This window comes from Mytilus edulis, chromosome 12, assembly GCF_963676685.1.
Source record: "Mytilus edulis chromosome 12, xbMytEdul2.2, whole genome shotgun sequence".
NCBI classification, from domain to species: domain Eukaryota; kingdom Metazoa; phylum Mollusca; class Bivalvia; order Mytilida; family Mytilidae; genus Mytilus; species Mytilus edulis.
In genome coordinates this window covers 42,432,561-42,457,495 of record NC_092355.1, presented here as the reverse complement: position 1 = coordinate 42,457,495, position 24,935 = coordinate 42,432,561, and the positions used below count along the sequence as shown (strand labels likewise).

General features: G+C 30.1%; 2 protein-coding genes across 9 annotated transcripts in view; one reads left to right on the top strand and one right to left on the bottom strand.

Moving 5' to 3' along the window:
• Positions 1–24,935, bottom strand: part of LOC139498509 (neurogenic locus notch homolog protein 1-like) — a 111,248-nt gene that overhangs the window by 3,341 nt on the left and 82,972 nt on the right. For all 8 annotated transcript variants that reach the window (XM_071286925.1, XM_071286930.1, XM_071286933.1 and 5 more), the window contains 3 exons: positions 8,869–9,060; positions 3,161–3,268; positions 874–978 (listed from right to left, as the gene is read on the bottom strand). In XM_071286925.1, coding sequence (XP_071143026.1) covers positions 874–978; positions 3,161–3,268; positions 8,869–9,060 — 405 coding nt within the window. The remainder of the gene's footprint in view (positions 1–873; positions 979–3,160; positions 3,269–8,868; positions 9,061–24,935) is intronic.
• LOC139499267 (uncharacterized) lies at positions 3,517–3,939 on the top strand (the record flags this gene model as incomplete). Its single annotated transcript, XM_071287939.1, has 2 exons — positions 3,517–3,573; positions 3,856–3,939. Coding segments are annotated over 2 exons (141 nt in total), but the record flags the coding sequence as incomplete, so codon positions are not given.

Here is a 24,935-nt window from a genome sequence, read left to right as displayed (position 1 = left end):
TTTGTCCTTCATTGACCAATTGCAAAGTCAAATGAGAAGTCTTATCCAACATGTCAAAATTGTGTGTGGATGGTAATATTTCCCATAAACCAACAACATCAGAAAATGTATTAATATTAATAGATTTGTAATTACAAAAAAAAAAATTATAATAAATTTTTTTACAGTCATAAATAACAGATGCTGAAAAATCAAAAAGCACAAAGAACAAAGATTACACTTTAATTTAAGCAAGAGTTATCCTTTTTAAAAACTACAAATGTAGGAGAGTCTCAACCTGGTGTTATTTCTTAATTGGAATTTTGTATTTGAGGAAAAGACGACTATCGGGGCAGTTCATTTTGACCACATGAATTTCAAACAAATCTCACATGAAAATCACATGAAATTTCATGTGGAATTATCCTCAAAAAAGCTTATATACATGCGACAAACTCACTTTAAGTCCAGTTGAAATTTTTTACATGAACATTACAGAAAAATGTTAGTCATTTTTCATGATTTTAATTTAATTTTATAAACCAGATGATGTTTGAATAACATTATTTGAAAATTCACATGAAATTCAAGTGAAAAAAGTTATGGGATTTTCACATGAATCTCAAATCCCAAGAAATTCATGTAAGTGAAATTTTCCATATGTACAGGGGTGGGTTGGGGAGTCCCTGCTCATGAGGGGGGGAGGGGTAAGAGGGGTCCTCATCCCGAAACCTGGGATTATAAGCACAAAATCCTGAGGTCCCTAATTTAAATCACTTTAAATCCCGACATCCTGAAATAATAAAAAGAATTCCTTATCCAGGAAGGGCTGATCCCGAAATCCCCAACAGATCCCGAAGTCCCCATAAAGGTCCTGTCATGTATTTTGCATACCTTCACAGTTTGCACCAGCCCATGGTATTTCACAGTGACATTCTCCTGTTGTCCTATTACATTTTCCTCTTTCACTACAGACAGTCACATTGTCACAAACATGTTCTGAAAAACAATAAAGAATTTGTAAATCCTGCTAAATGGAAAAGTTGAGAAACTATGAATTCAGAATTATTGTGTGCATTTATTATTGCGATTTTTCTCAAATAAATTGCAACTTTTATTATTGCGATTACAAGCAAATCTGCATAAAGATCTATAATTCAGTTATTATAATAAGAGTTTTGATTATTGCTATATTCACCCTGTCACATTATTTGTTTAATTAAAACCTCCCTATAATTTCTGAATTTACAGTACGTTAATAGACATATTAATACTTGTATGCAAATGGGTCCAACATTTTGTAAAATCACACAAGTTTCCATCAAATTTGACATCACAATTTAAATTAGAGGCTCTCTTGAGCCTGTGTTGCTCATCTGTGCCTGCCGTGGTTTTAGTAATCAAGTTTAATTAGGTGAAAATCACAATAAATAGCATTAGATAACATAATAATGATTGAGACCAAGTTTGTTTTGATTTGACCATAAATTAAAAGGAGACGATTTTTGCAAACATTTACAAAAATTACCAAAACAATTTGCAGAAAATTATTGTGACTTATTTGTAGATCTTACGTTGCTGAATATAATTGCTGTTTACAGTTAATCTCTATATAAATTAGAATTTTTAACAAACTGCAAAATTTCCTGATAAATACCAAATCAGGACAGCAACCCAAAAACGGGTTGTCTGATTTGACATAAAATTTAATGGACAGACAGACCTAAACCTTAAATAAGTCTGATTTGTTATAGTTTCAGAGATATAGGCCAAACACTGTATTTTACCACTTTTTTTTCTATTTTAAGCTATGACAGCCATGTTGGTTAGAAAATGGGGTCGATGGACACATATTTTAAACTAAATACACAAATGAAGATTGTGGCCAAGTTTGGTAAAATATGTCTCAGTAGCTTCAGACGAGAAGACAACAAATGACAAAACACGAGGGACACCAAGTACAATGAAGTAATGAGAAAATCTCACTTGGCCTGGTGAGCTAAAACTTTGACATCACAATTACAAAGTGATTGTTGCTTGATATCAAAAGGCATGTTTGTGGTAATGCATAATTAGTAAAATTAGTCAGCTTGAGTGACAGTAGGGTATATTCAACAAAACATGATGACAGATGCCATGGGGGAAAACAGATGAACAGACAGACAGACCAACTGACAGAACACTATGAAGGCTACAAGTTGAGGACACAATTTTAAGAAGTTATTATGTACATAAAGATATACATACTGGATCATCAATGGACACATGTTATTAAATACTATCCTTACCATTACAAGTAACCTTACCTCCCCTCCCCCTGCCCCTAAAGGTATTTCATAAAGATTTAACAAGTACTGATGCTTAAAACTATTTACCCTAAAACTGAATGTAGATGTTCCCTATCCCCTATTTAAAAGGTATTTCATAAAAATTAAACAAGTACTGATGCTTAAAACTATTAACCCTAAAACTGCATGTAGATGTTCCCTATCCCCTCTATAAAAGGTATTTCATACAGATTTAACAAAAGTACTAATGCTTAAAACTATGAACCCTTAAACTGCATGTAGATGTTCTCTATCCCCCTCCCAAAAAGTTATTTCATAAAGATTTATCAAAGGTACTGATGTTTGTAAAATGTAACCCCAAACTGCATGTAGATGTTTTCTAACCCCACCTCAAAAGGTATTTCATAAACATTTAACAAAAGTATTGACGTTTGAATTTTATTTCATTAACTGCATGTAGAGGGTTAACTGCAAAAATCTCTAGTCTATTCATAATATATTGAAAAAAAGATAGAGAAAAAACCCTAAGGAAATAAGGACATGTTAATTTTTTTTATTTTCTTTTTAACAAAACAAAACAATGTCTAAAATCTTTAACAAATGGGCACTGTAGAATAGAATAAAATGTGTCTCTCTTATCACAGAATCTATAGCTTATATCTGAAATGGCTATACTAATTATACATATACATATTAACTCACCAACAAAAGACCAATTGTGCTTAAAGTTTACCTGAACAACTATCTGACAACCATCAATGGTAAACATGGTAACCATTACAAACAGCTGCACCATTCACAACATAACCTCTGAACAGTTACTATTGCCAACAAAAGTATCATTACCCCCTCCCCCTTCTTTGATCTAATCTTCATAACAAAATATATTTTACCTGAACAATTATCTGTCAGCCATCCTTGGAAACAATTACAAACAGCTGCACCATTTACCACTACACATATCCCATTGCCGTTACACGTATCAATATCACATGGATTTTCTAAAAGGACAAACAAATTACAGGACTTTCTAAACGGACAAACAAATTATAGGACTTTCTAATAGGACAAACAAATTACAGGACTTTCTAAAAGGACAAACAAATTACAGGACTTTCTAAACGGACAAACAAATTATAGGACTTTCTAATAGGACAAACAAATTACAGGACTTTCTAAACGGACAAACAAATTACAGGACTTTCTAAAAGAACAAACAAATTACAGGACTTTCTAAAAGGACAAAAAAATTACAGGACTTTCTAATAGGACAAACACATTACAGGACTTTCTAATAGGACAAACAAATTACAGGACTTTCTTAAAGAACAAATAAATTACAGGACTTTCTAAAAGAACAATCAAATTACAGGACTTTCTAAAAGGACAAACAAATTACAGGACTTTCTAAAAGGACAAAAAAATTACAGGACTTTCTAAAAGGACAAACACATTACAGGACTTTCTAATAGGACAAACAAATTACAGGACTTTCAAAAAGAACAAATAAATTACAGGACTTTCTAAAAGAACAAACAAATTACGGACTTTCTAATAAGAACTAACAAATTACTGAACTTTCTAAAAGAACAATCAAATTACAGGACTTTCTAAAAGAACAAACACATTACAGGACTTTCTAATAGGACAAACAAATTACAGGACTTTCTAAAAGAACAAATAAATTACATGACTTTCTAAAAGGACAAACAAATTACAGGACTTTCTAAAAGGACAAAAAAAATACAGGACTTTCTAAAAGGACAAACACATTACAGGACTTTCTAATAGGACAAACAAATTACAGGACTTTCAAAAGGACAAATAAATTACAGGACTTTCTAAAAGGACAAACAAATTACAGGACTTTCTAAAAGGACAAATAAATTACCAAACTTTCTAAAAGGACAAACAAATTACAGGACTTTCTAAAAGGACAAACGTATTACAGGACTTTCTAAAAGGACAAACAATTTACAGGACTTTCTAAAAGGACAAACACATTATAGGACTTTCTAATAGGACAAACAAATTAAAGGACTTTCTAAAAGGACAAACAAATTACAGGACTTTCTAAAAGGACAAACAAATTACAGGACTTTCTAAAAGGACAAACACATTACAGGACTTTCTAAAAGGACTATCAAATTACAGGACTTTCTAAAAGGACAAGCAAATAACAGGACTTTCTAAAAGGACAAAAAAATTACAGGACTTTCTAAAAGGACAAACGTATTACAGGACTTTCTAAATGAACAATCAAATTACAGGACTTTCTAAAAGGACAAATAAATTACAGGACTTTCTAAAAGGACAAACACATTACAGGATTTTCTAATAGGACAAACAAATTACAGGACTTTCTAAAAGGACAAACAAAACAAATTACAGGACTTTCTAAAAGGACAAACAATTACAGGACTTTCTAAAAGGACAAATCATTTACAGGACTTTCTAAAAGGACAAACACATTACAGGACTTTCTAATAGGACAAATAATTACAGGACTTTCTAAAAGGACAAATAAATTACAGGAATTTCTAAAAGGACAAACACATTACAGGACTTTCTAAAAGGACAAACAAATGACAGGAATTTCTAAAAGGACAAACAATTTACAGGACTTTCTAAAAGGACAAAAAATTTACAGGACTTTCTAATAGGACAAACCAATTACAGGACTTTCTAAAAGGACAAATAAATGACAGAAATTTCTAATAGGACAAACAAATTACAGGACTTTCTAAAAGGACAAATAAATTACAGGAATTTCTAAAAGGACAAACATATTACAGGACTTTCTAAAAGGACAAACAAATTACAGGACTTTCTAAAAGGACAAACACATTATAGGACTTTCTAATAGGACAAACAAATTACAGGACTTTCTAAAAGGACAATCAATTACAGAACTTTCTAAAAGGACAGACAATTACAGGACTTTCTAATAGGACACACAAATGACAGGACTTTCTAAAAGGACAAACAATTACAGGACATTCTAAAAGGACAAACAATTTACAGGAATTTCTAAAAGAACAGACAAATTACAGGACTTTCTAAAAGGACAAACAAATTACAGGACTTTCTAAAAGGACAAACAATTTACAGGACTTTCTAAAAGGACAAACAAATTACAGAACTTTTTAAAAGGACAAACAATTTACAGGACTTTCTAAAAGAACAAACAATTTACAGGACTTTCTACAAGGACAAACAATTTACAGGACTTTCTAAAAGGACAGACAAATTACAGGACTGTCTAAAAGGACAAACAAATTACAGAACTTTCGAAAAGGACGAACAAATTACAGGACTTTCTAAAAGAACAAACACATTACAGGACTTTCTAATAGGACAAGTAATTAACTTTTCAAAACATTAGTTTATATTGAATAAAGGAATCCAAAGAGCAAAAAAATATATAGGTCACCGTGCTTGTTTTCGAGATATTAGCCATTGAAATTCTGGCGGGAAAATATTCTCTCCTGACTTTTCATAGCTTTATCATTGACAAGTTTAAGTTCTCAAAAACTATAAAAAAAATAATTAAAATTTTATAAGACTTTTACAGATGGCTTATCATGATACATGTAAAAGATTTACAAAAAGAAAAATGGGGGTCAAAGGGCAAATTTTTTCAAGGCATTCAAATGGATAAAACCAGAGGATTCCGAAAATCTGACAAAAAATCCAAAACATGACAAGCCAGATTCCTTTTAAAAATACAATATAAATCCAGAAATATTTGGGATGTTTTTGTTCAGGTGAAATTGGGACAAGATCATGCCGGGGTTTTTGCAAAACTGGAAAGTTGCATTGTTTTTTTATGGCATTGTTTGTATAATGCCTTCTAAAATTACAATAAAAAAATTAATTTGACTAGTATTTTGTTCAATTGAAAAATATCATTTATATGCAACAAAAAAATCTCTAACTTGTAAAGAAACTTCATCCTTGTAAAATAGTAACTATAAAGTAATTTGATCTGATCCTTGCAAAAAGAAATTAATTTTTTACAGTAATTTGATCTTTGCAAATAGTTGTTATAACTAGCCAAGGAGCCTGTCTCGATCACCTGAAATTTTTATTTACATTTGATGCATAAATCAATGCAACTGTTATACTTATATAATATATAATATTATTCCATATTGGTATTATTTTAGTAGGCTTTTCTATATAAATTGGATTTTGAATAAAAAAGCATATTCACCTGTGAAAGTGTTATTCACCGCGCTAAACGCCACGCGCTTTTACATGCAACGTTATGGTAAAATGTTTCATGTAAAAAAAAAATTGGTATATGTTTGTCATTAGATACATTTTCTTCTCTCGGACTATGAAATAAAACAATTACTGTCTTTTGTTTCGGTAAATATGGGGGTTTATTGACTTTTGAAAAACTGATATTCACTTCGGCCGTCGGCCTCAGTGAATATCATTTTTTCAAAAGTCAATAAAATCGCATATTTACCTCATCAACAGACAGTAATTGTATAATATTCTAAACAGATATATCATGTTAAGGAGGGATATTTTTCGCAAATACCCCTCAAGTACATGCAATATCTGTTTAATTACACCGAATGTTAATGTTCAAAAACGCATTGATGATCATGACGTTACAAGCGTCTAGTCGGATAGAGTACTTTTTGGTAAATACCACGGCAGAGAGGGTAAAAAAGGCATATCCTTTTGGCAAATACCCCGGCGGCATTAAAAAATGAACGATATTCATTTGATAACAGTAAATTGGTGAAAAATACACTAGCTATCAACTAATCAAAATCCAAGATTCTTACATAAGATGTAATTAAAGATAATATGCCAAACTGCAAAATTTCCTTAAAATTGCCAATTCAGGGTCAGCAACCCAACAACAGGTGGTATGATTTGCTTGAAAATTTCAGGACAGATAGATCTTAACCTGATGAACATTTTTAGAATTTAAAGACATCAAATTTGCTCTAAATGATTTAGTTTCAGAGATATAAGCCAAAAAATACATTATATCCACGTTTTATTTTCAGCCATGTCCGTCATGTTGGTTGGCAGGTGGGGTCATAGGACAAAGTTTGATTAAATGTGTAGTAGTTTCATAGATCTTCAAGTAAGTGGACTATCTTTGATGCTAAGGCGATAAACAGCAGTGAATAGCTGTTTTTTTGTTTTAATTTGGTCAAATGGTTGTAAAGATTTAATGAAATATTATACACCCATGTCTCTAATTTTTCTTTTCTAAACTCAGGGTGAATAAAAGCTTGACAAGATTTTTTATTGCTTTATTGTATATGTTGTCCCAGATATCATATTGGAATTTTGTTGTTGGGTTGCTGTCTTATTTACATTTACCTGACATTTAATCATAACTAATTCCTTCTTTCTTGGTTTTTTTTCTGAAGTTTTAGTTCACCAATTTCAAGGTTAACATTTAACCTTTATAGACCTCATTTTTTAGAAAATTGATTTTTAACGTTTGAAAAATAAGAATGTGTCCATAGTACATGAATGACCCATACACACTATCATATTATATATGTCACAAAAGACAACAACACTCAGATATTTTTAACACATAGCAATAATTTAATTTTGGATGTAAAGCGTCTTCTGATTGGCTGAAGTTGTTTTGTTTATCAGCTCATAGACATAATTTAGTCATGTGACCATGACGTCATCAACATTTTTTCATAGTTTAATCCGGTTTAAAATGGAATTATTAAAATAACTGCAGTATTTTATCTGTCTATTCGAAATAACATAAAAAATAATTTGCACACTTTAAAATAACCTGAACGATAGTTTTAATGGTCGACATGTTTCACCTATATAGATAGGCATCATCAGGACAATGTTACATATAAAATTTATTTGCAATTTGGCATTAAAATTAGACAGATAATATCATAGGCAACAGCAGTATTAAGTTTCAAGTTGATTGGATTTCACCTTCAGCAAAAAATTATCCTCAACCAAAAACTTTAACTTGAAGCGGGACAGATGGACAGACGAATAGATGGTTGCACAGACCAGAACAATATGCCCCAACCGCTTTTAACCTATCTGTGACATAAAATAATTACATTGAGAGACTAAAAAATATAAATAAAATTCATTCATTTAGAATAAAAATTTTTTTTTTTTTTAAATAATTCATTTTAATCAACAAAGAACTAAGTCCATATTGATTTATCATGGTGTTTTTTCTATACTGCAATGTAGTGCTTAAACTAATTTTTTAAACAATTAAAACTGAATGTTGCCTGATTACCAGTCAGAATCATACATTTTAATTTGAAACAGAAAAATTAAAATACTACCTTGAAATTATTAAACTGTGGATTCATCGTTATTCATTTGATACTAATTTTCATTGATAAAAGTGAACCACAAAATTGAATGTTCAATTAATGACAAATTCACTATAGGCTTCAATGCAAACCTTAACAAAACTACGAAATTATTTAACCATGAAGATACAAGTTTTCCTAAGTCCACCAAAATTGGTACCCACGAAAATAAATGCAATCACAGTAAACAAAAAGAGATATAGGGTAAGGATTTTTCCTTAAAGAATAAGACGACATCTGTTACATACCTGCTGCCTGACTACCTTGAAGGGTACTACATCTTGGTTCAACATTTTCGGGGAGGTCACAAGTCAGGATATTTGGGTTCCAATGTAATCCAGTAGGACATGGCATTATATGAGCAACACCATTAGCACACTGTATAAAACTTGAGCAGTCCTCAGGGTTAGGTAGGTGACCATTCTGTATCGTACTACAATCTAATAAATATAGGTTAATATATAATGTGTGACAGGATTACTTCCCTTGGGTAACTTACACCATTACCACACTGTATATAACCTGAGCAGTTGTCTGGGCCAGGTAGGTAACCATTCTGTATCGTACTATAATCTGATAAAGATAGGTTAATATATAATGTGTGACAGGATTACTTCCCTTGGGTAACTAAACCCATTACTACACTGTATAAAACCTGAGCAGTCCTCAGGGTCAGGTAGGAAATAATTCTGTATTGTACTACAATCTAATAACTATAGGTTAATATATAATGTGTGACAGGATTACTTCCCTTGGGTAACTATCACCATTACCACACTATAAATCCTGATCAGTCTGAGTCGTCTGCCCGGTCAGGCAGGTAATCATTCTGTATTGTACTACAATCTAATAAATATAGGTTAATATATAATGTGTGACAGGATTACTTTCCTTAGTTAACTTACACCATTACCACACTGTATATAACATGAGCAGTTGTCTGGGCCAGGTAGGTAACCATTTGTATGGTACTACAATCTGATAAAGATAGGTTAATATATAATGTGTGACAGGATTACTTCCCTTGGGTAACTAAAATCATTACCACACTGTATATAATCTGAGCAGTCGTCAGAGTCAGGTAGGTAAACATTCTGTATCATACTACAATCTAATAAATATAGGTTAATATATAATGTGTGACAGGATTACTTCCCTTGGGTAACTTACACCATTACCACACTGTATATAACCTGGGCAGTCGTGAGGGTCAGGCAGGTAAACATTCTGTATCGTACTACAATCTAATAAATATAGGTTAATATATAATGTGTGACAGGATTACTTCCATTCGGGTCGGCGAGTCCCGGATCAATCGGCGGTTTTTTTTCACTGAGAGAAGAATCTGTTTTGAAATCAATTTATTGATAGTCTATTGAGGTATTCATTTATGAAATAGATTGTACGTCTTCCTAAGACAATTATTCTGTAGAGTATAGCTATTTTTTGTAAGTTCTTTACTACATTAGTCGTAAAAACTTTGATTTTTTTTCTTGTTTGTATACTGTGAGTACAAACAAAATGGCGGAGTCCGACTGTTTTGAATCTGTTAAAGAAAGCTCTTCAGTAGGCAGAGGCTATGAGTCTGACTTCTCCACAAGAGGTATGTCTGATAATTCTATAGAAAGAGAGAGCAAGAAACGCAAATTTGCAATCTCTAGTCCAAATAAAAGTTATGCACATGCAATCCAAACCCCAGCCACAGTCCGATATAGACCTTTACGCAATGCCCCTCGACCCTCTGTCCCCGATAACCAGCATATTATTATCAGTGCTAGAGGTGTTCGCCTAGCAGAAGAAAATCCCATCAAAATTCAAAAAAATATTTCAAAGGAGTATGGAATTGTTAAAAATATTAGACCAATAAGATCTGGTAACATTATTGTAAACTGTATGGATGGTATGCAACTAAAACAACTGATGAAAGCGACTCAGCTAGGTGAATGGCAAGTCAAGTGCTCTAAACCACAAAGTCTTCTGAGCTCACAAGGATGCATATCGTCGCTGGGCTTCTAAAATGTTGTAAATTACAAATTTTTCAAGAAAAAAATTTCTCACAAACAGGCTTTGAAAATTTTGGCAAAATGCATGCTTCCAAAATGTCGTATGTGAACTTGAACATTTCTGTAAACAGCAGTCAAATGAAAACGTTGACATTTCTGGATTATCCAAGATCTTAAATTATTTTCACAGAAATAAAGAAATGTACAATTATTTTTTTCCCAAAGCCATTCTACAACGATTTTCAAGTTTTCATACAACATTTTGGAAGCAAACTTTACAAACAAATGGCATTGGCAATTTTGTAATATGTCTTATTCACACATTTTGATTGGTCTAACTGTATGCTATTTTGTGATACCAAAGATTTCCTCCCGCCCGGACCATTGGTGTCAAAAAGTATTTTTAACCAAAAAAGTCATATACGACATTTTAGAAGCCCAGCGACGATATATAATGTACCTCAGGAATATTCTGAGGAAGACATTAAATATGCATTAAATGAATATGGGGTCACAAAAGCCATAAGGCTTACATATTATGACAAAGAACAAGCCAAAAGAGCACCATCTAGAACTATAAAATTGTTCTTTAGCACACCACAAATGCCAACATATGTATGCATTGGGTTTCTAAAGTACAGAGTCAAACTTTTTGTACCCAAGCCAATCCAGTGCTATAATTGCCAACAGTTTGGCCATGTGGCCACAAATTGTAAAAGGGAAAAAGCATGTGTAAAGTGTAGTTTAAGACATGAAGGTCAGTGTAATTCTGATACAGCAGTGTGTGTAAACTGTAAAGGTCCTCATCAGTCTAACTCCAAAGATTGCCATAAAAGAATGGAAAAACAAAAAGCTCTCAAAAAGAGCAAAGAATTAAAGATATCAGTTGGTGAAGCCACTAAAATTGTAAAAGGTGAAGACACCAAAACCTTTGTTGTTGAGAAAGAATTAAATAAGCAACATATCAGTAAAACAAAAACCCACAAAAAAACCATATTGGGTGAAGCAAATATTACTGCTTCCCAAATGGTATCTATAATGACTGTTGCAATAACTCATATAATTAATGCTCCAAAGGAGAGAATTACAGTTGAGAATGTAGTAAAGTACATCAGTGAAGTGGCCAAAACTCTAAACTTGTCTAATGTTGACACAGATCAAATGAATCATTATATTGAGAAAAGCCAGTCCATCAGAATATAAAATTCAAAATTATATATATATACATATATATATACTTAAAGAGTATTAATTTGAAGAACATCATTACTATCATTATGTATTTTATAATTATATTATTAACAATAATGACTAGTTCATTTGTCATACATCAGTGGAATTGCCATAGCTTTCATAGCAATGGTCCAGAATATATATGGAATTTATCAAATTCCTCTACTTATCCAGATGTAATATGTCTACAAGAAACTTGGTTTAAAAGTGAAACTGATCTAATTGAAATTAACGGTTACACAGTTGCAGATTTCTCAGTTAGAGACGGTATAAAGGGGGGTGGCACTGCTATATATGTCAAAGTAGACATCCCATACTCTAAGAAAGAAATAAACTCAAAATTTGAAACTTCTGTAATTCAAATATTAATAAACAGTGATATGGTCACCATTATTAGCCTTTATGATGCATCAACAGACACAAAAGAAGATGATTATATAAATCTCTTGAATCAAATTGATGGTAAATTTATTATCTGTGGTGACTTTAATGCTCATCATTATCTATGGGGTAGTAATAAAACTGACACTAAAGGTAACTCATTGCACAATGCTATTAGTACCAATAATATTATAGTGTTAAATGATGGATCAGGTACTAGACAAAACCCCTCCGATCTACAATGGTCATGTATTGATATATCAATGTCTAGTGTACAGTTAGCACATCAAATAACGTGGACAGTAGATAATAAATCTTTATATGGTAGTGACCATTTTGTAATACAATTAACATTGAATCAAACCTCGTCTTGTTCAAACAGCGAACAAGAGTTGATTTGGAACTATAAAAAAGCTGATTGGGATGGGTTCGCCAGCTCATGTCATAAACAACTTAGTGAGAACATGGTTACTGAGAATATTAATGAATCATGTACTCATCTCACTAACACTATCATTAAAATTGCTGGTGAGCACATCCCTTCTAAGAAAAGAAGGAAAAATAATAAACCAGAAGTACCCTGGTGGAATGAAAACTGTACATTGGTGGTAAAAGAACGCAATAAAGCTCGTAACAAGGCCAGACATACGGGGGGTGGACATGATTATTTATTATACAAAGAAAAAGAAAAGGAATGTAGAAATACTATTAAATTAACACAGCAACAATATTGGGAAACCTTCTGCAGTGGCTTGAATAATAATAATAATATAGGGCAAGTATGGAATACAATTAAGAGAATGATGGGCAAAACTATTAATTCTCTAATTTTGCCTACTTTGATTTATAAAAATAAAATATATGAATCTACTAAAGAAAAGGCTAATATATTAGCTGAAGCATTTGCCAATGTAAGTAGTTCAAGTAACTATTCAGAAGAATTTATATCACATAAAGAACATATTGAGTCTAAAGAAGCTGAAAACTTGAAACAATATTTTTCTGAAAACTCTCAGAGTTATAATGAACCATTTACCCTTAATGAATTACAGGATGCTATTGCTGATACATCAGATACATCTCCTGGTAAAGATAAAGTTACCTATAGTATGTTTAAAAGTTTTAGTAATAAATCACTTGGTGTACTTCTTTTATTATATAACAGAATTTGGTTCTCACAAGATCTTCCCCTGGCTTGGAAACATTCAATAATAATTCCAAGCTTTAAAAAGGGGAAAGATTCAAGTGACCCACATGCATATAGACCAATTGCTTTAACATCTAATTTTGTAAAAATTATGGAAAAGATGATAAATAACAGACTGAGGTGGTACCTTGAGAAAAACCATATTTACTCACCTTATCAGAGTGGATTTCGTCAAAATAGAAGTACGATGGAACAAATAATTAGACTTGATAACGATATACAAAAATCATTTTTAAAGAAAGAATATTTAATTGGAGTATTTATTGACTTTCAGAAGGCATTTGATATGATATGGAAGTATGGACTCTTAAACAAAATGGTTAAAATTGGGATAAAGGGTAACATACTCGGTTGGGTTAATAGTTTTCTCACTAACAGAACAATACAGGTCAAAATAAATAACACTCTTTCTGATATTCTCACGATCCAAAATGGTACCCCGCAAGGAAGTTGCATCAGTCCGACATTATTCAATATTATGGTAAACGATCTCCCTTCATGTATTAATAAGTGTTCTATTTCCCAATTTGCAGACGATAGTGCAATATGGCTGTGTGGTAAAAATATTGGTTATATTCAAATGAGAATACAGAAAGATCTTGACAATATAAAATCATGGTGTGATAAATGGGGATTTCTCATATCCCCCTCTAAAACTGTAGCTATTGTCTTTAGTAGAAAGAAAAAGTCTGAGAAGTTATTATTAACGTTAGGTAACAGTCTATTACAAGTAGTCAATGAGGTGAAATTTTTAGGAATAATTATTGATAGTAAATTGACTTGGTTAAAACATATTCAATATATAGAGGCAAAATGCAGTAAAGTCCTAAATTGCATGAAACTTCTAACAGGTACTAAGTGGGGAGCAAACAGCCATTCTCTTAGAAACATATACATTGCTCTTATAAGATCCAAAATAGACTACGGATGTGAAGTATATAATTCTGCCTCACATTCTGTAAAGAAAATACTGGACTGGATGCAAAGTCAAGCACTTCGAATTTGTACAGGTGCATATAAAAATGTAGCCACAAGTGGACTGCAAGTAGAAATGGGTGACCCACCCTACGAAGAACGTAGGCAGTGCCTTATTACAAAATCGTTTTTAAATATATCTAGTCATGAAGACAACCATCCAACTAAGGAAAGTTTAGCAAAAAAGGCAACATTTCTCTGCTACTCCAGGGAAATAAAACAGAATAAAAAACCATATTTTATTGTTTCAAAAGATATGATTAATCAACATGATGTTGATATTAATCAAATATATAAATACAAACAATTCCCGACACCCCCTTGGCATTTGACTAAACCCCGTGTATGCACACAACTCTCAAGTCTCATCTCGAAAAAGGATAATCCACACTTAATTCGAAGTGAAAGTAACTTCATGATTGATACGCAGTACCGCCAGTTTTTAAAAATATATACGGACGGATCTAAAGATCCAAATTCTAATAAAACCTCATGTGCATTCGCAATACCTGAAATGGGAATAAAAAAAGGTTTCAAACTGCCTAAGAATATGTCAATTTTCACTTGTGAGCTTATGGCAATATTTCTGTCTCTTATGTGGTTAGAAGAATTTAAACCAAATAATGTCGTTGTGTTTGTCGACTCTCTATCAGCTCTCCAAGCCTTAAAGAGTAATTTATTTAAGGTAAAAAATTATTTATTATACGACATTATATTTTTATACAACCAGTTAGTCAAACTAGGTAGCAACATAATATTTGAGTGGATCCCAAGCCACGTCGGAATTTTAGGAAACGAAATTGCAGACCAGACTGCCAAAGTGGCTCTTAATAAAGATACAATAGATTGTCATATTCCCCTATATAAAGAAGACATCAAATGTTTAACAAAAAACATTTTAAAACAAATTTGGCAAAAACAGTGGTCAGACAACCCAAAGGGTAGATTACTACACTCCTTCCAAAATAATGTATCATTTAAGATTACTATACCACAAATGAATAGAGAAAATGAACGAATAATATTCAGATTAAGATCTGGCTCTATTAATGTCAATAAGTATCTACACAAAATAGGGAAAAGTCCGAGTGAAATTTGTTAAAACTGCAAAATCACAGACGATGTAGTACACTTCCTATTAGTCTGCTCAAAATATGATGTGCAACGTAAACAGATGTTTGATATGCTTAAAAATAACGGAGTCGTAGATCTCTCGTTGAAACACCTTCTATCCGGATACACACACACTTTCAGTCCCGTGCATAACTATCTACGGGAAACTAATATACTTATAAGGAAATAGGAAGACTCTCCACTACATGTATAAGTGCCATTTAGCTTTAGTCTAGAGATCATAAAACAAATAATTATGTATTTGGAACAAGTCTATATGAATTATTTTTCAGATGGTAGCTAAGTTAAAATATTTCATCAATTCAGTATACAACCAGCAAGATTAAAGATAAATGAAAAACTCACCCGAATTTGAAATAATTTCCTTTTTAAATTTAATTAGAACTAGCATAAGCAAGTCACAAGTGCAATGCACACTTCACCTTTGTGTCAGTCCTTTGAGCGTAATCAAACAGACTTTTTCTACCTGTGTCATACAACAGTAAATCATTCACCTTTCAAACACCAGTACTAATTGACCATGAAATGCACGCATTTAAATTTAACAAGTATCGACATTCAATTTAATCATTCTGATCTATTGAAGATTATTATACTAGATAAGTTAACAGTACACGTTAAGGGAAAATACAACATCACATTAAGATTCTCTACAATGGACAATTACAGTCATATTTTTTTTTTAAAGATATGAAAACAACAAACACATCGCACTATGCTCAGATAATTAACAATAGAAACATTTGTTACAGGCCTTTTTTTATATGAAAGTGTCACCAACATTTATCTTAATTATGTAACGTTATATGTTAAAAGTCTTTAAAGCTTAAACAAAAATACAATATGTCCTCTCAGATTTTCATAAACTGACAACTATAGTCATACTCTTATTGATAGAAATTAAGAAAAATAAACAAACACAATCACTACACTCATACATTATTAGAATAGAAACAAGTCTTAGAGTTGAATCCTTTTCTATGATAATAAAATGATAAATTCTAAAATTTGTACTAGAGGATGTCAGTTAGACAAACATACACAGATTATTGTATAATTATATATATGCACATCCCAGCACTTATGTTTCGCTGGCATTCTCTGTACTAAAAATAAAATCAAACAATGTCATTGTTTAAATAATATACTGGTATTAAATTTTTTTATATTTTTCTATTTTTGCTCCATTTATATATTATACACTGTATATATATATATAAATCTAAATAGGCGATTAAGGGCATAGGTAGGGATGATTTCTCGTTCAATGACAGAAGTGTTTTTTTTCTTGTCAGGGAATGAGGAATCACAAAATACCAGTATGTCTTTGGCAATTTATTTGGAAAAAATTGATGCAACTTACCATTATGGAAAAGGAAAAACTACAATCAATCCTTTCTTAAGGATTCTTTATTTGCTACACCAATCGAGGGAGACGTCCTTACATTGGTAGCATATAACTAGCACATGTCTTGTTACCGGTTTCTAAATATACTTTTTTTTATATACAGTACTTGCAACCTTAGGCGTTACTGTTTGACGTGAACTTGACTGATCGGTGAATGATCGGTGACGGATGTTTGACTGATCGATGAGTGGTCGGTGATCGGTGACCCATAGGATCCGTCAGATAAGTCAAATAACCTATGTGAGAGTTACCCTGACAACTGTCACCGATCGATCAGTAAATTAAATTTATGCACGGATCGGACGGATACGTATATATTTAAAATTCTTATGTAAACCAAACTCCACAGTGTTTACAATCGATGAACGCGGACCTCTACGAAGACACCTTAATTTACACGTTATAATTTGTAATAAAATTAGTTGCAATACAAAAGTAAAAATAGTTTAACAGAATAAGATGCTGAGAGCGTTAAATTGTTTGTGTTGATTAATATGTTCGTATTAAATATTATAAACATCAGAGACATATAATACATAATTGCATTACATGAACTTATTTCTACGAAAATGGTTATTGTTGACCGCCATTGGATTTTTGAACTTTTAATACATCTACATCTACATAATACTTCTTAACTTCAATATGTTGAAGATTACAAGAAGGCACATGCTAGGGAAACAAATTAACTAAACATATTTACAATAATTTCAAAAAACATTTTTTTTTAAATTTTTTTTGTGTATATAGATAAAAACATGGTTTGGTTTAGCAGTACATATGTGGTTTTGCACTAGACTTAAAAGCTTCTAAGTCTGGTCTACAGGCTACTTGGTATGGTAGGGAATTCCACAATAGTTTCGAATAGGTTGTTTTTTTCATGAAATTAAAAGAATGTCAAACAAGAGGCTCTCAAGAGCCTGAATCGCTCACCTTAATTCTTTTGGTTAAATCTCTCATCAATGATTATTTTGGCTTTTCAATTTATTTAAATGTTTTTTGGATCGTCCTATTTTCTTCAAAAGCCAAAAAAAATAATCATTTTCTCCTATGTTCTATTTTAGCCATAGGAGCTATGTTTCTTGACATACAAGGAAATAAAATATAAAATTTATACTAGATACTCTGAAACTCATTTAGCCTAAGTTTGGCTGAAATTGATACAGCAGTTTCAAAGGAGAAGATTTTTTAAAGTAAGTCAACATGATGAACAAATTGTGAAAAAAGTCTTTAAAGGGCAATAACTCCTTAAGTGGTCAATTGACAATTTTGGTCAATTTGACTTAATTGAAGATCTTACTTTGCTGAACATTATTGCTGTTTACAGTTTCTTTCTATCTATAATTATATTCAAGATAATAAACAAAAACAGCAAAATTTCCTTAAAATTATCAATTCAGGGGCAGCAACCTAACAACAGGTTGTCTGATTCATCTGAAAATTTCAGGGCAGATAGATCTTGACCTGATAAACAATATTACCCAACGTCAGATTTGCTCTAAATGCTTTGGTTTTTGAGTTATAAGCCAAAAACTGCATTTGACCCCTATGTTCTATTTTTAGCAATGGCGACCATGTTTGTTGATAGATCAAAACTTCGGATACAATTGACAAACTAGATACCCTAAGGAACATTCAGTTAAAGTTTGGAAGTATTTGGCCCAGTAGTTTCAGAGGAGAAGATTTTTGTAAAAGATTACTAAGATTTACGAAAAATGGTTAAAAATTGACTATAAAGGGCAATAACTCCTAAAGGGGTCAACTGACCATTTCCGTCATGTTGACTGATTTGTAAATCTTACTTTGCTGAACATTATTGCTGTTTACAGTTTATCTCTATCTATAATAATATTCAAGATAATAACCAAAAACAGCAAAATTTCTTTAAAATTACCAATTCAGGGGCAGTAACCCAACAACAGGTTGTCTGATTCATCTGAAAATTTCAGGGCAGATAAATCTTGACCTGATAAACAATATTATCCCATGTCAGATTTCTTCTAAATGCTTTGGTTTTTGAGTTATAAGCCAAAAACTGCATTTGACCCCTATGTTCTATTTTTAGCAATGGCGACCATGTTTGTTGATAGATCACAACTTCGAATACAATTTACAAACTAGATACCCTAAGGAACATTCAGTTAAAGTTTGGAAGTATTTGCCCCAGTAGTTTCAGAGGAGAAGATTTTTGTAAAAGATTACTAAGATTTACGAAAAATGGTTAAAAATTGACTATAAAGGGCAATAACTCCTAAAGGGGTCAACTGACCATTTCCGTCATGTTGACTTATTTGTAAATCTTACTTTGCTGAACATTATTCCTGTTTACAGTTTATCTCTATCTATAATAATATTCAAGATAATAACCAAAAACAGCAAAATTTCCTTAAAATTACCAATTCAGGGGCAGCAACCCAACAACGGGTTGTCTGATTCATCTGAAAATTTCAGGGCAGATAGATCTTGACCTGATAAACAATATTACCCCATGTCAGATTTGCTCTAAATGCTTTGGTTTTTGAGTTATAAGCCAAAAACTGCATTTGACCCCTATGTTCTATTTTTAGCAATGGCGACCATGTTTGTTGATAGATCAAAACTTCGGATACAATTTATAAATTAGATACCCTAAGGAACATTCAGTTAAAGTTTGAAAGTATTTGGCCCAGTAGTTTCAGAGGAGAAGATTCTTGAAATAGTTTACGACGACAGACGACGACAGACGCCAAGTGATGGCATAAGCTCACTTGTCCCTTCGGGACAGGTGAGCTAAAAAATGATATTAAAAGTTTGTTCCCATTGTTTAGAATTACCAAAATTAATATTCTTTTTATCAAATATTGTACTATTTTATTTGCAATCAGTTATTTTTACCATCTTGAGACAAGTCTTCTAATTAGAATTGATATATAATGAGAATTAAAATACTTAACTTTTATTTTTGTGGAATAAGAATGCAGTTATTGATTTATTTTGATGCAAATTATTAACCGTCATATGATTTCAGTACTTTTTGTACATCAGGATTGGCTGTTCTTCATAAAACATGCTTACTTCAAGGAAAAAGATATTAAATTTTTGTACGCGTTACATAAAATGCAAATATTTCCTCATTTTACTGAAAATTATTGACCGCCCTTTGGATTTTGTACTTTTTATAGTTTAGAATAGTTTTTTTGTTCATAAATTTAAAGGAATGTCAGAGAAATCATACTAAAATTTGGTTCGCATTGTTTAAAATAATCAAAATTATTCTTCTCTTTATCAAAAATGATACTATTTTATTTGAAATCAGTTATTTTTACCATCTTGATACAAGTCTTCTAATCAGAATTCAGATATAATGTGAATTAAAATACTTAAACTTTTATTTTTGTGGAATAAGAATGTAGTTATTGATTTATTTTGATGTATATTATTAACTGTCATCTGATTTCAGTACTTTTTGTACATAATGATTGGCTGTTCTTCATGAAATAATCTTACTTTAAGGAAAAAGATATTAAATTTTTGTACGCGTTGCCTAAAATGCAAATATTTCTTCATTTTACTGAAAATTATTGACCGCCATTGGATTTTTGTACTTTTTATAGTTGAGAATAGTTTTTTTTCATAAAATTAAAATTATATCAAAAAAATCATACTAAAATTTTGTTCGCATTGTTTAAAATAATCAAAATTATTCTTCTTTTTATCAAAAATGATACTATTTTATTTGAAATCAGTTATTTTTACCATCTTGAGACAAGTCTTCTAATTCGAATTGAGATAAAATGAGAATATTAAAATACTTAAACTTTTATTTTTGTGGAATAAGAATGCAGTTATTGATTTATTTTGATACAAATTATTAACCGTCATATGATTTCAGTACTTTTTGTACATCAGGATTGGCTGTTCTTCATAAAACATGCTTACTTCAAGGAAAAAGATATTAAATTTTTGTACGCGTTACCTAAAATGCAAATATTTCTTCATTTTACTGAAAATTATTGACCGCCATTGGATTTTGTACTTTTTATAGTTTAAAATAGTTTTTTTGTTCATAAAATTAAAGGAATGTCAGAGAAATCATACTAAAATTTTGTTCGCATTGTTTAAAATAATCTAAATTATTCTTGTTTTTATCAAAAATGATACTATTTTATTTGAAATCAGTTATTTTTACCATCTTGAGACAAGTCTTCTAATCAGAATTGAGATATAATGAGAATTAAAATACTTAAACTTTTATTTTTGTGCAATAAGAATGTAGTTATTAATTTATTTTGATACAAATTATTAACCGTCATATGATTTCAGTACTTTTTGAACATCAGGATTGGCTGTTCCTCATAATATAATCTTACTTTAAGGAAAAAGATATTAAATTTTTGTACGCGTTGCCTAAAATGCAAATATTGTTTCATTTTACTGAAAATTATTGACCGCCATTGGATTTTTGTACTTTTTATAGTTGAGAATAGTTTTTTTTTCATAAAATTAAAATAATATCAGAAAAATCATACTAAAATTTTGTTCGCATTGTTAAAAATAATCAAAATTATTATTCTTTTTATCAAAAATGATACTATTTTATTTGAAATCAGTTATTTTTACCATCTTGAGATAAGTCTTCTAATCAGAATTCAGATATAATGAGAATTAAAATACTTAAACTTTTATTTTTGTGCAATCAGAATGTAATTATTGATTTATTTTGATACAAATTATTAACCGTCATATGATTTCAGTACTTTTTGTACATCAGGATTGGCTGTTCTTCATAAAATATGCTTACTTTTAGGAAAAAGATATAAAATTTTTGTATGCAATTCCTAAAATGCAAATATTGTTTCATTTTACTGAAAATTATTGACCGCCATTGAATTGTTGTACTTTTTATAGTTTAAAATAGTTTTTTTTTCATAAATTTAAAATTATATCAGAAAAATCATACTAAAATTTTGTTCGCATTGTTTAAAATAATGAAAATTATTCTTCTTTTTATCAAAAATGATACTATTTTATTGGAAATCAGTTACTTTTACCATCTTGAGGCAATTCTTCTAATTCGAATTGAGATAAAATGAGAATTAAAATACTTAAACTTTTTTTTTTGTGGAATAAGAATGCAGTTATTGATATATTTTGATACACATTATTAACCGTCATATGATTTCAGTACTTTTTGTACATCAGGATTGGCTGTTCTTCATAAAATATGCTTACTTCAAGGAAAAAGATATTAAATTTTTGTACGCGTTACCTAAAATGCAAATATTTCTTCATTTTACTGAAAATTATTGACCGCCATTGGATTTTGTACTTTTTATAGTTTAAAATAGTTTTTTTGTTCATAAAATTAAAGGAATGTCAGAGAAATCATACTAAAATTTTGTTCGCATTGTTTAAAATAATCTAAATTATTCTTGTTTTTATCAAAAATGATACTATTTTATTTGAAATCAGTTATTTTTACCATCTTGAGACAAGTCTTCTAATCAGAATTGAGATATAATGAGAATTAAAATACTTAAACTTTTATTTTTGTGCAATAAGAATGTAGTTATTAATTTATTTTGATACAAATTATTAACCGTCATATGATTTCAGTACTTTTTGAACATCAGGATTGGCTGTTCCTCATAATATAATCTTACTTTAAGGAAAAAGATATTAAATTTTTGTACGCGTTGCCTAAAATGCAAATATTGTTTCATTTTACTGAAAATTATTGACCGCCATTGGATTTTTGTACTTTTTATAGTTGAGAATAGTTTTTTTTTCATAAAATTAAAATAATATCAGAAAAATCATACTAAAATTTTGTTCGCATTGTTTAAAATAATCAAAATTATTATTCTTTTTATCAAAAATGATACTATTTTATTTGAAATCAGTTATTTTTACCATCTTGAGACAAGTCTTCTAATTAGAATTGAGATAAAATGAGAATATTAAAATACTTAAACTTTTATTTTTGTGGAATAAGAATGCAGTTATTGATTTATTTTGATACAAATTATTAACTGTCATATGATTTCAGTACTTTTTGTACATCAGGATTGGCTGTTCTTCATAAAACATGCTTACTTCAAGGAAAAAGATATTAAATTTTTGTACGCGTTACCTAAAATGCAAATATTTCTTCATTTTACTGAAAATTATTGACCGCCATTGGATTTTGTACTTTTTATAGTTTAAAATAGTTTTTTTGTTCATAAAATTAAGGGATTGTCAGAGAAATCATACTAAAATTTTGTTCGCATTGTTTAAAATAATCAAAATTATTCTTGTTTTTATCAAAAATGATACTATTTTATTTGAAATCAGTTATTTTTACCATCTTGAGACAAGTCTTCTAATCAGAATTGAGATATAATGAGAATTAAAATACTTAAACTTTTATTTTTGTGCAATAAGAATGTAGTTATTAATTTATTTTGATACAAATTATTAACCGTCATATGATTTCAGTACTTTTTGAACATCAGGATTGGCTGTTCCTCATAATATAATCTTACTTTAAGGAAAAAGATATTAAATTTTTGTACGCGTTGCCTAAAATGCAAATATTGTTTCATTTTACTGAAAATTATTGACCGCCATTGGATTTTGTACTTTTTATAGTTTAAAATAGTTTTTTTGTTCATAAAATTAAAGGAATGTCAGAGAAATCATACTAAAATTTTGTTCGCATTGTTTAAAATAATCAAAATTATTCTTGTTTTTATCAAAAATGATACTATTTTATTTGAAATCAGTTATTTTTACCATCTTGAGACAAGTCTTCTAATCAGAATTGAGATATAATGAGAATTAAAATACTTAAACTTTTATTTTTGTGCAATAAGAATGTAGTTATTAATTTATTTTGATACAAATTATTAACCGTCATATGATTTCAGTACTTTTTGAACATCAGGATTGGCTGTTCCTCATAATATAATCTTACTTTAAGGAAAAAGATATTAAATTTTTGTACGCGTTGCCTAAAATGCAAATATTGTTTCATTTTACTGAAAATTATTGACCGCCATTGGATTTTTGTACTTTTTATAGTTGAGAATAGTTTTTTTTTCATAAAATTAAAATAATATCAGAAAAATCATACTAAAATTTTGTTCGCATTGTTTAAAATAATCAAAATTATTATTCTTTTTATCAAAAATGATACTATTTTAATTGAAATCAGTTATTTTTACCATCTTGAGACAAGTCTTCTAATTAGAATTGAGATAAAATGAGAATTAAAATACATAAACTTTTATTTTTGTGGAATAAGAATGCAGTTATTGATTTATTTTGATACAAATTATTAACTGTCATATGATTTCAGTACTTTTTGTACATCAGGATTGGCTGTTCTTCATAAAACATGCTTACTTCAAGGAAAAAGATATTAAATTTTTGTACGCGTTACCTAAAATGCAAATATTTCTTCCTTTTACTGAAAATTATTGACCGCCATTGGATTTTGTACTTTTTATAGTTTAAAATAGTTTTTTTGTTCATAAAATTAAAGGAATGTCAGAGAAATCATACTAAAATTTTGTTCGCATTGTTTAAAATAATCAAAATTATTCTTCTTTTTATCAAAAATGATACTATTTTATTTGAAATCAGTTATTTTTACCATCTTGAGACAAGTCTTCTAATCAGAATTCAGATATAATGAGAATTAAAATACTTAAACTTTTATTTTTGTGGAATAAGAATATAGTTATTGATTTATTTTGATACAAATTATTAACTGTCATATGATTTCAGTACTTTTTGTACATCAGGATTGGTTGTTCTTCATAACACATGCTTACTTTAAGGAAAAAGATATTAAATTTTTGTACGCGTTACCTAAAATGCAAATATTTCTTCATTTTACTGAAAATTATTGACCGCCATTGGATTTTGTACTTTTTATAGTTTAAAATAGTTTTTTTGTTCATAAAATTAAAGGAATGTCAGAGAAATCATACTAAAATTTTATTGGCA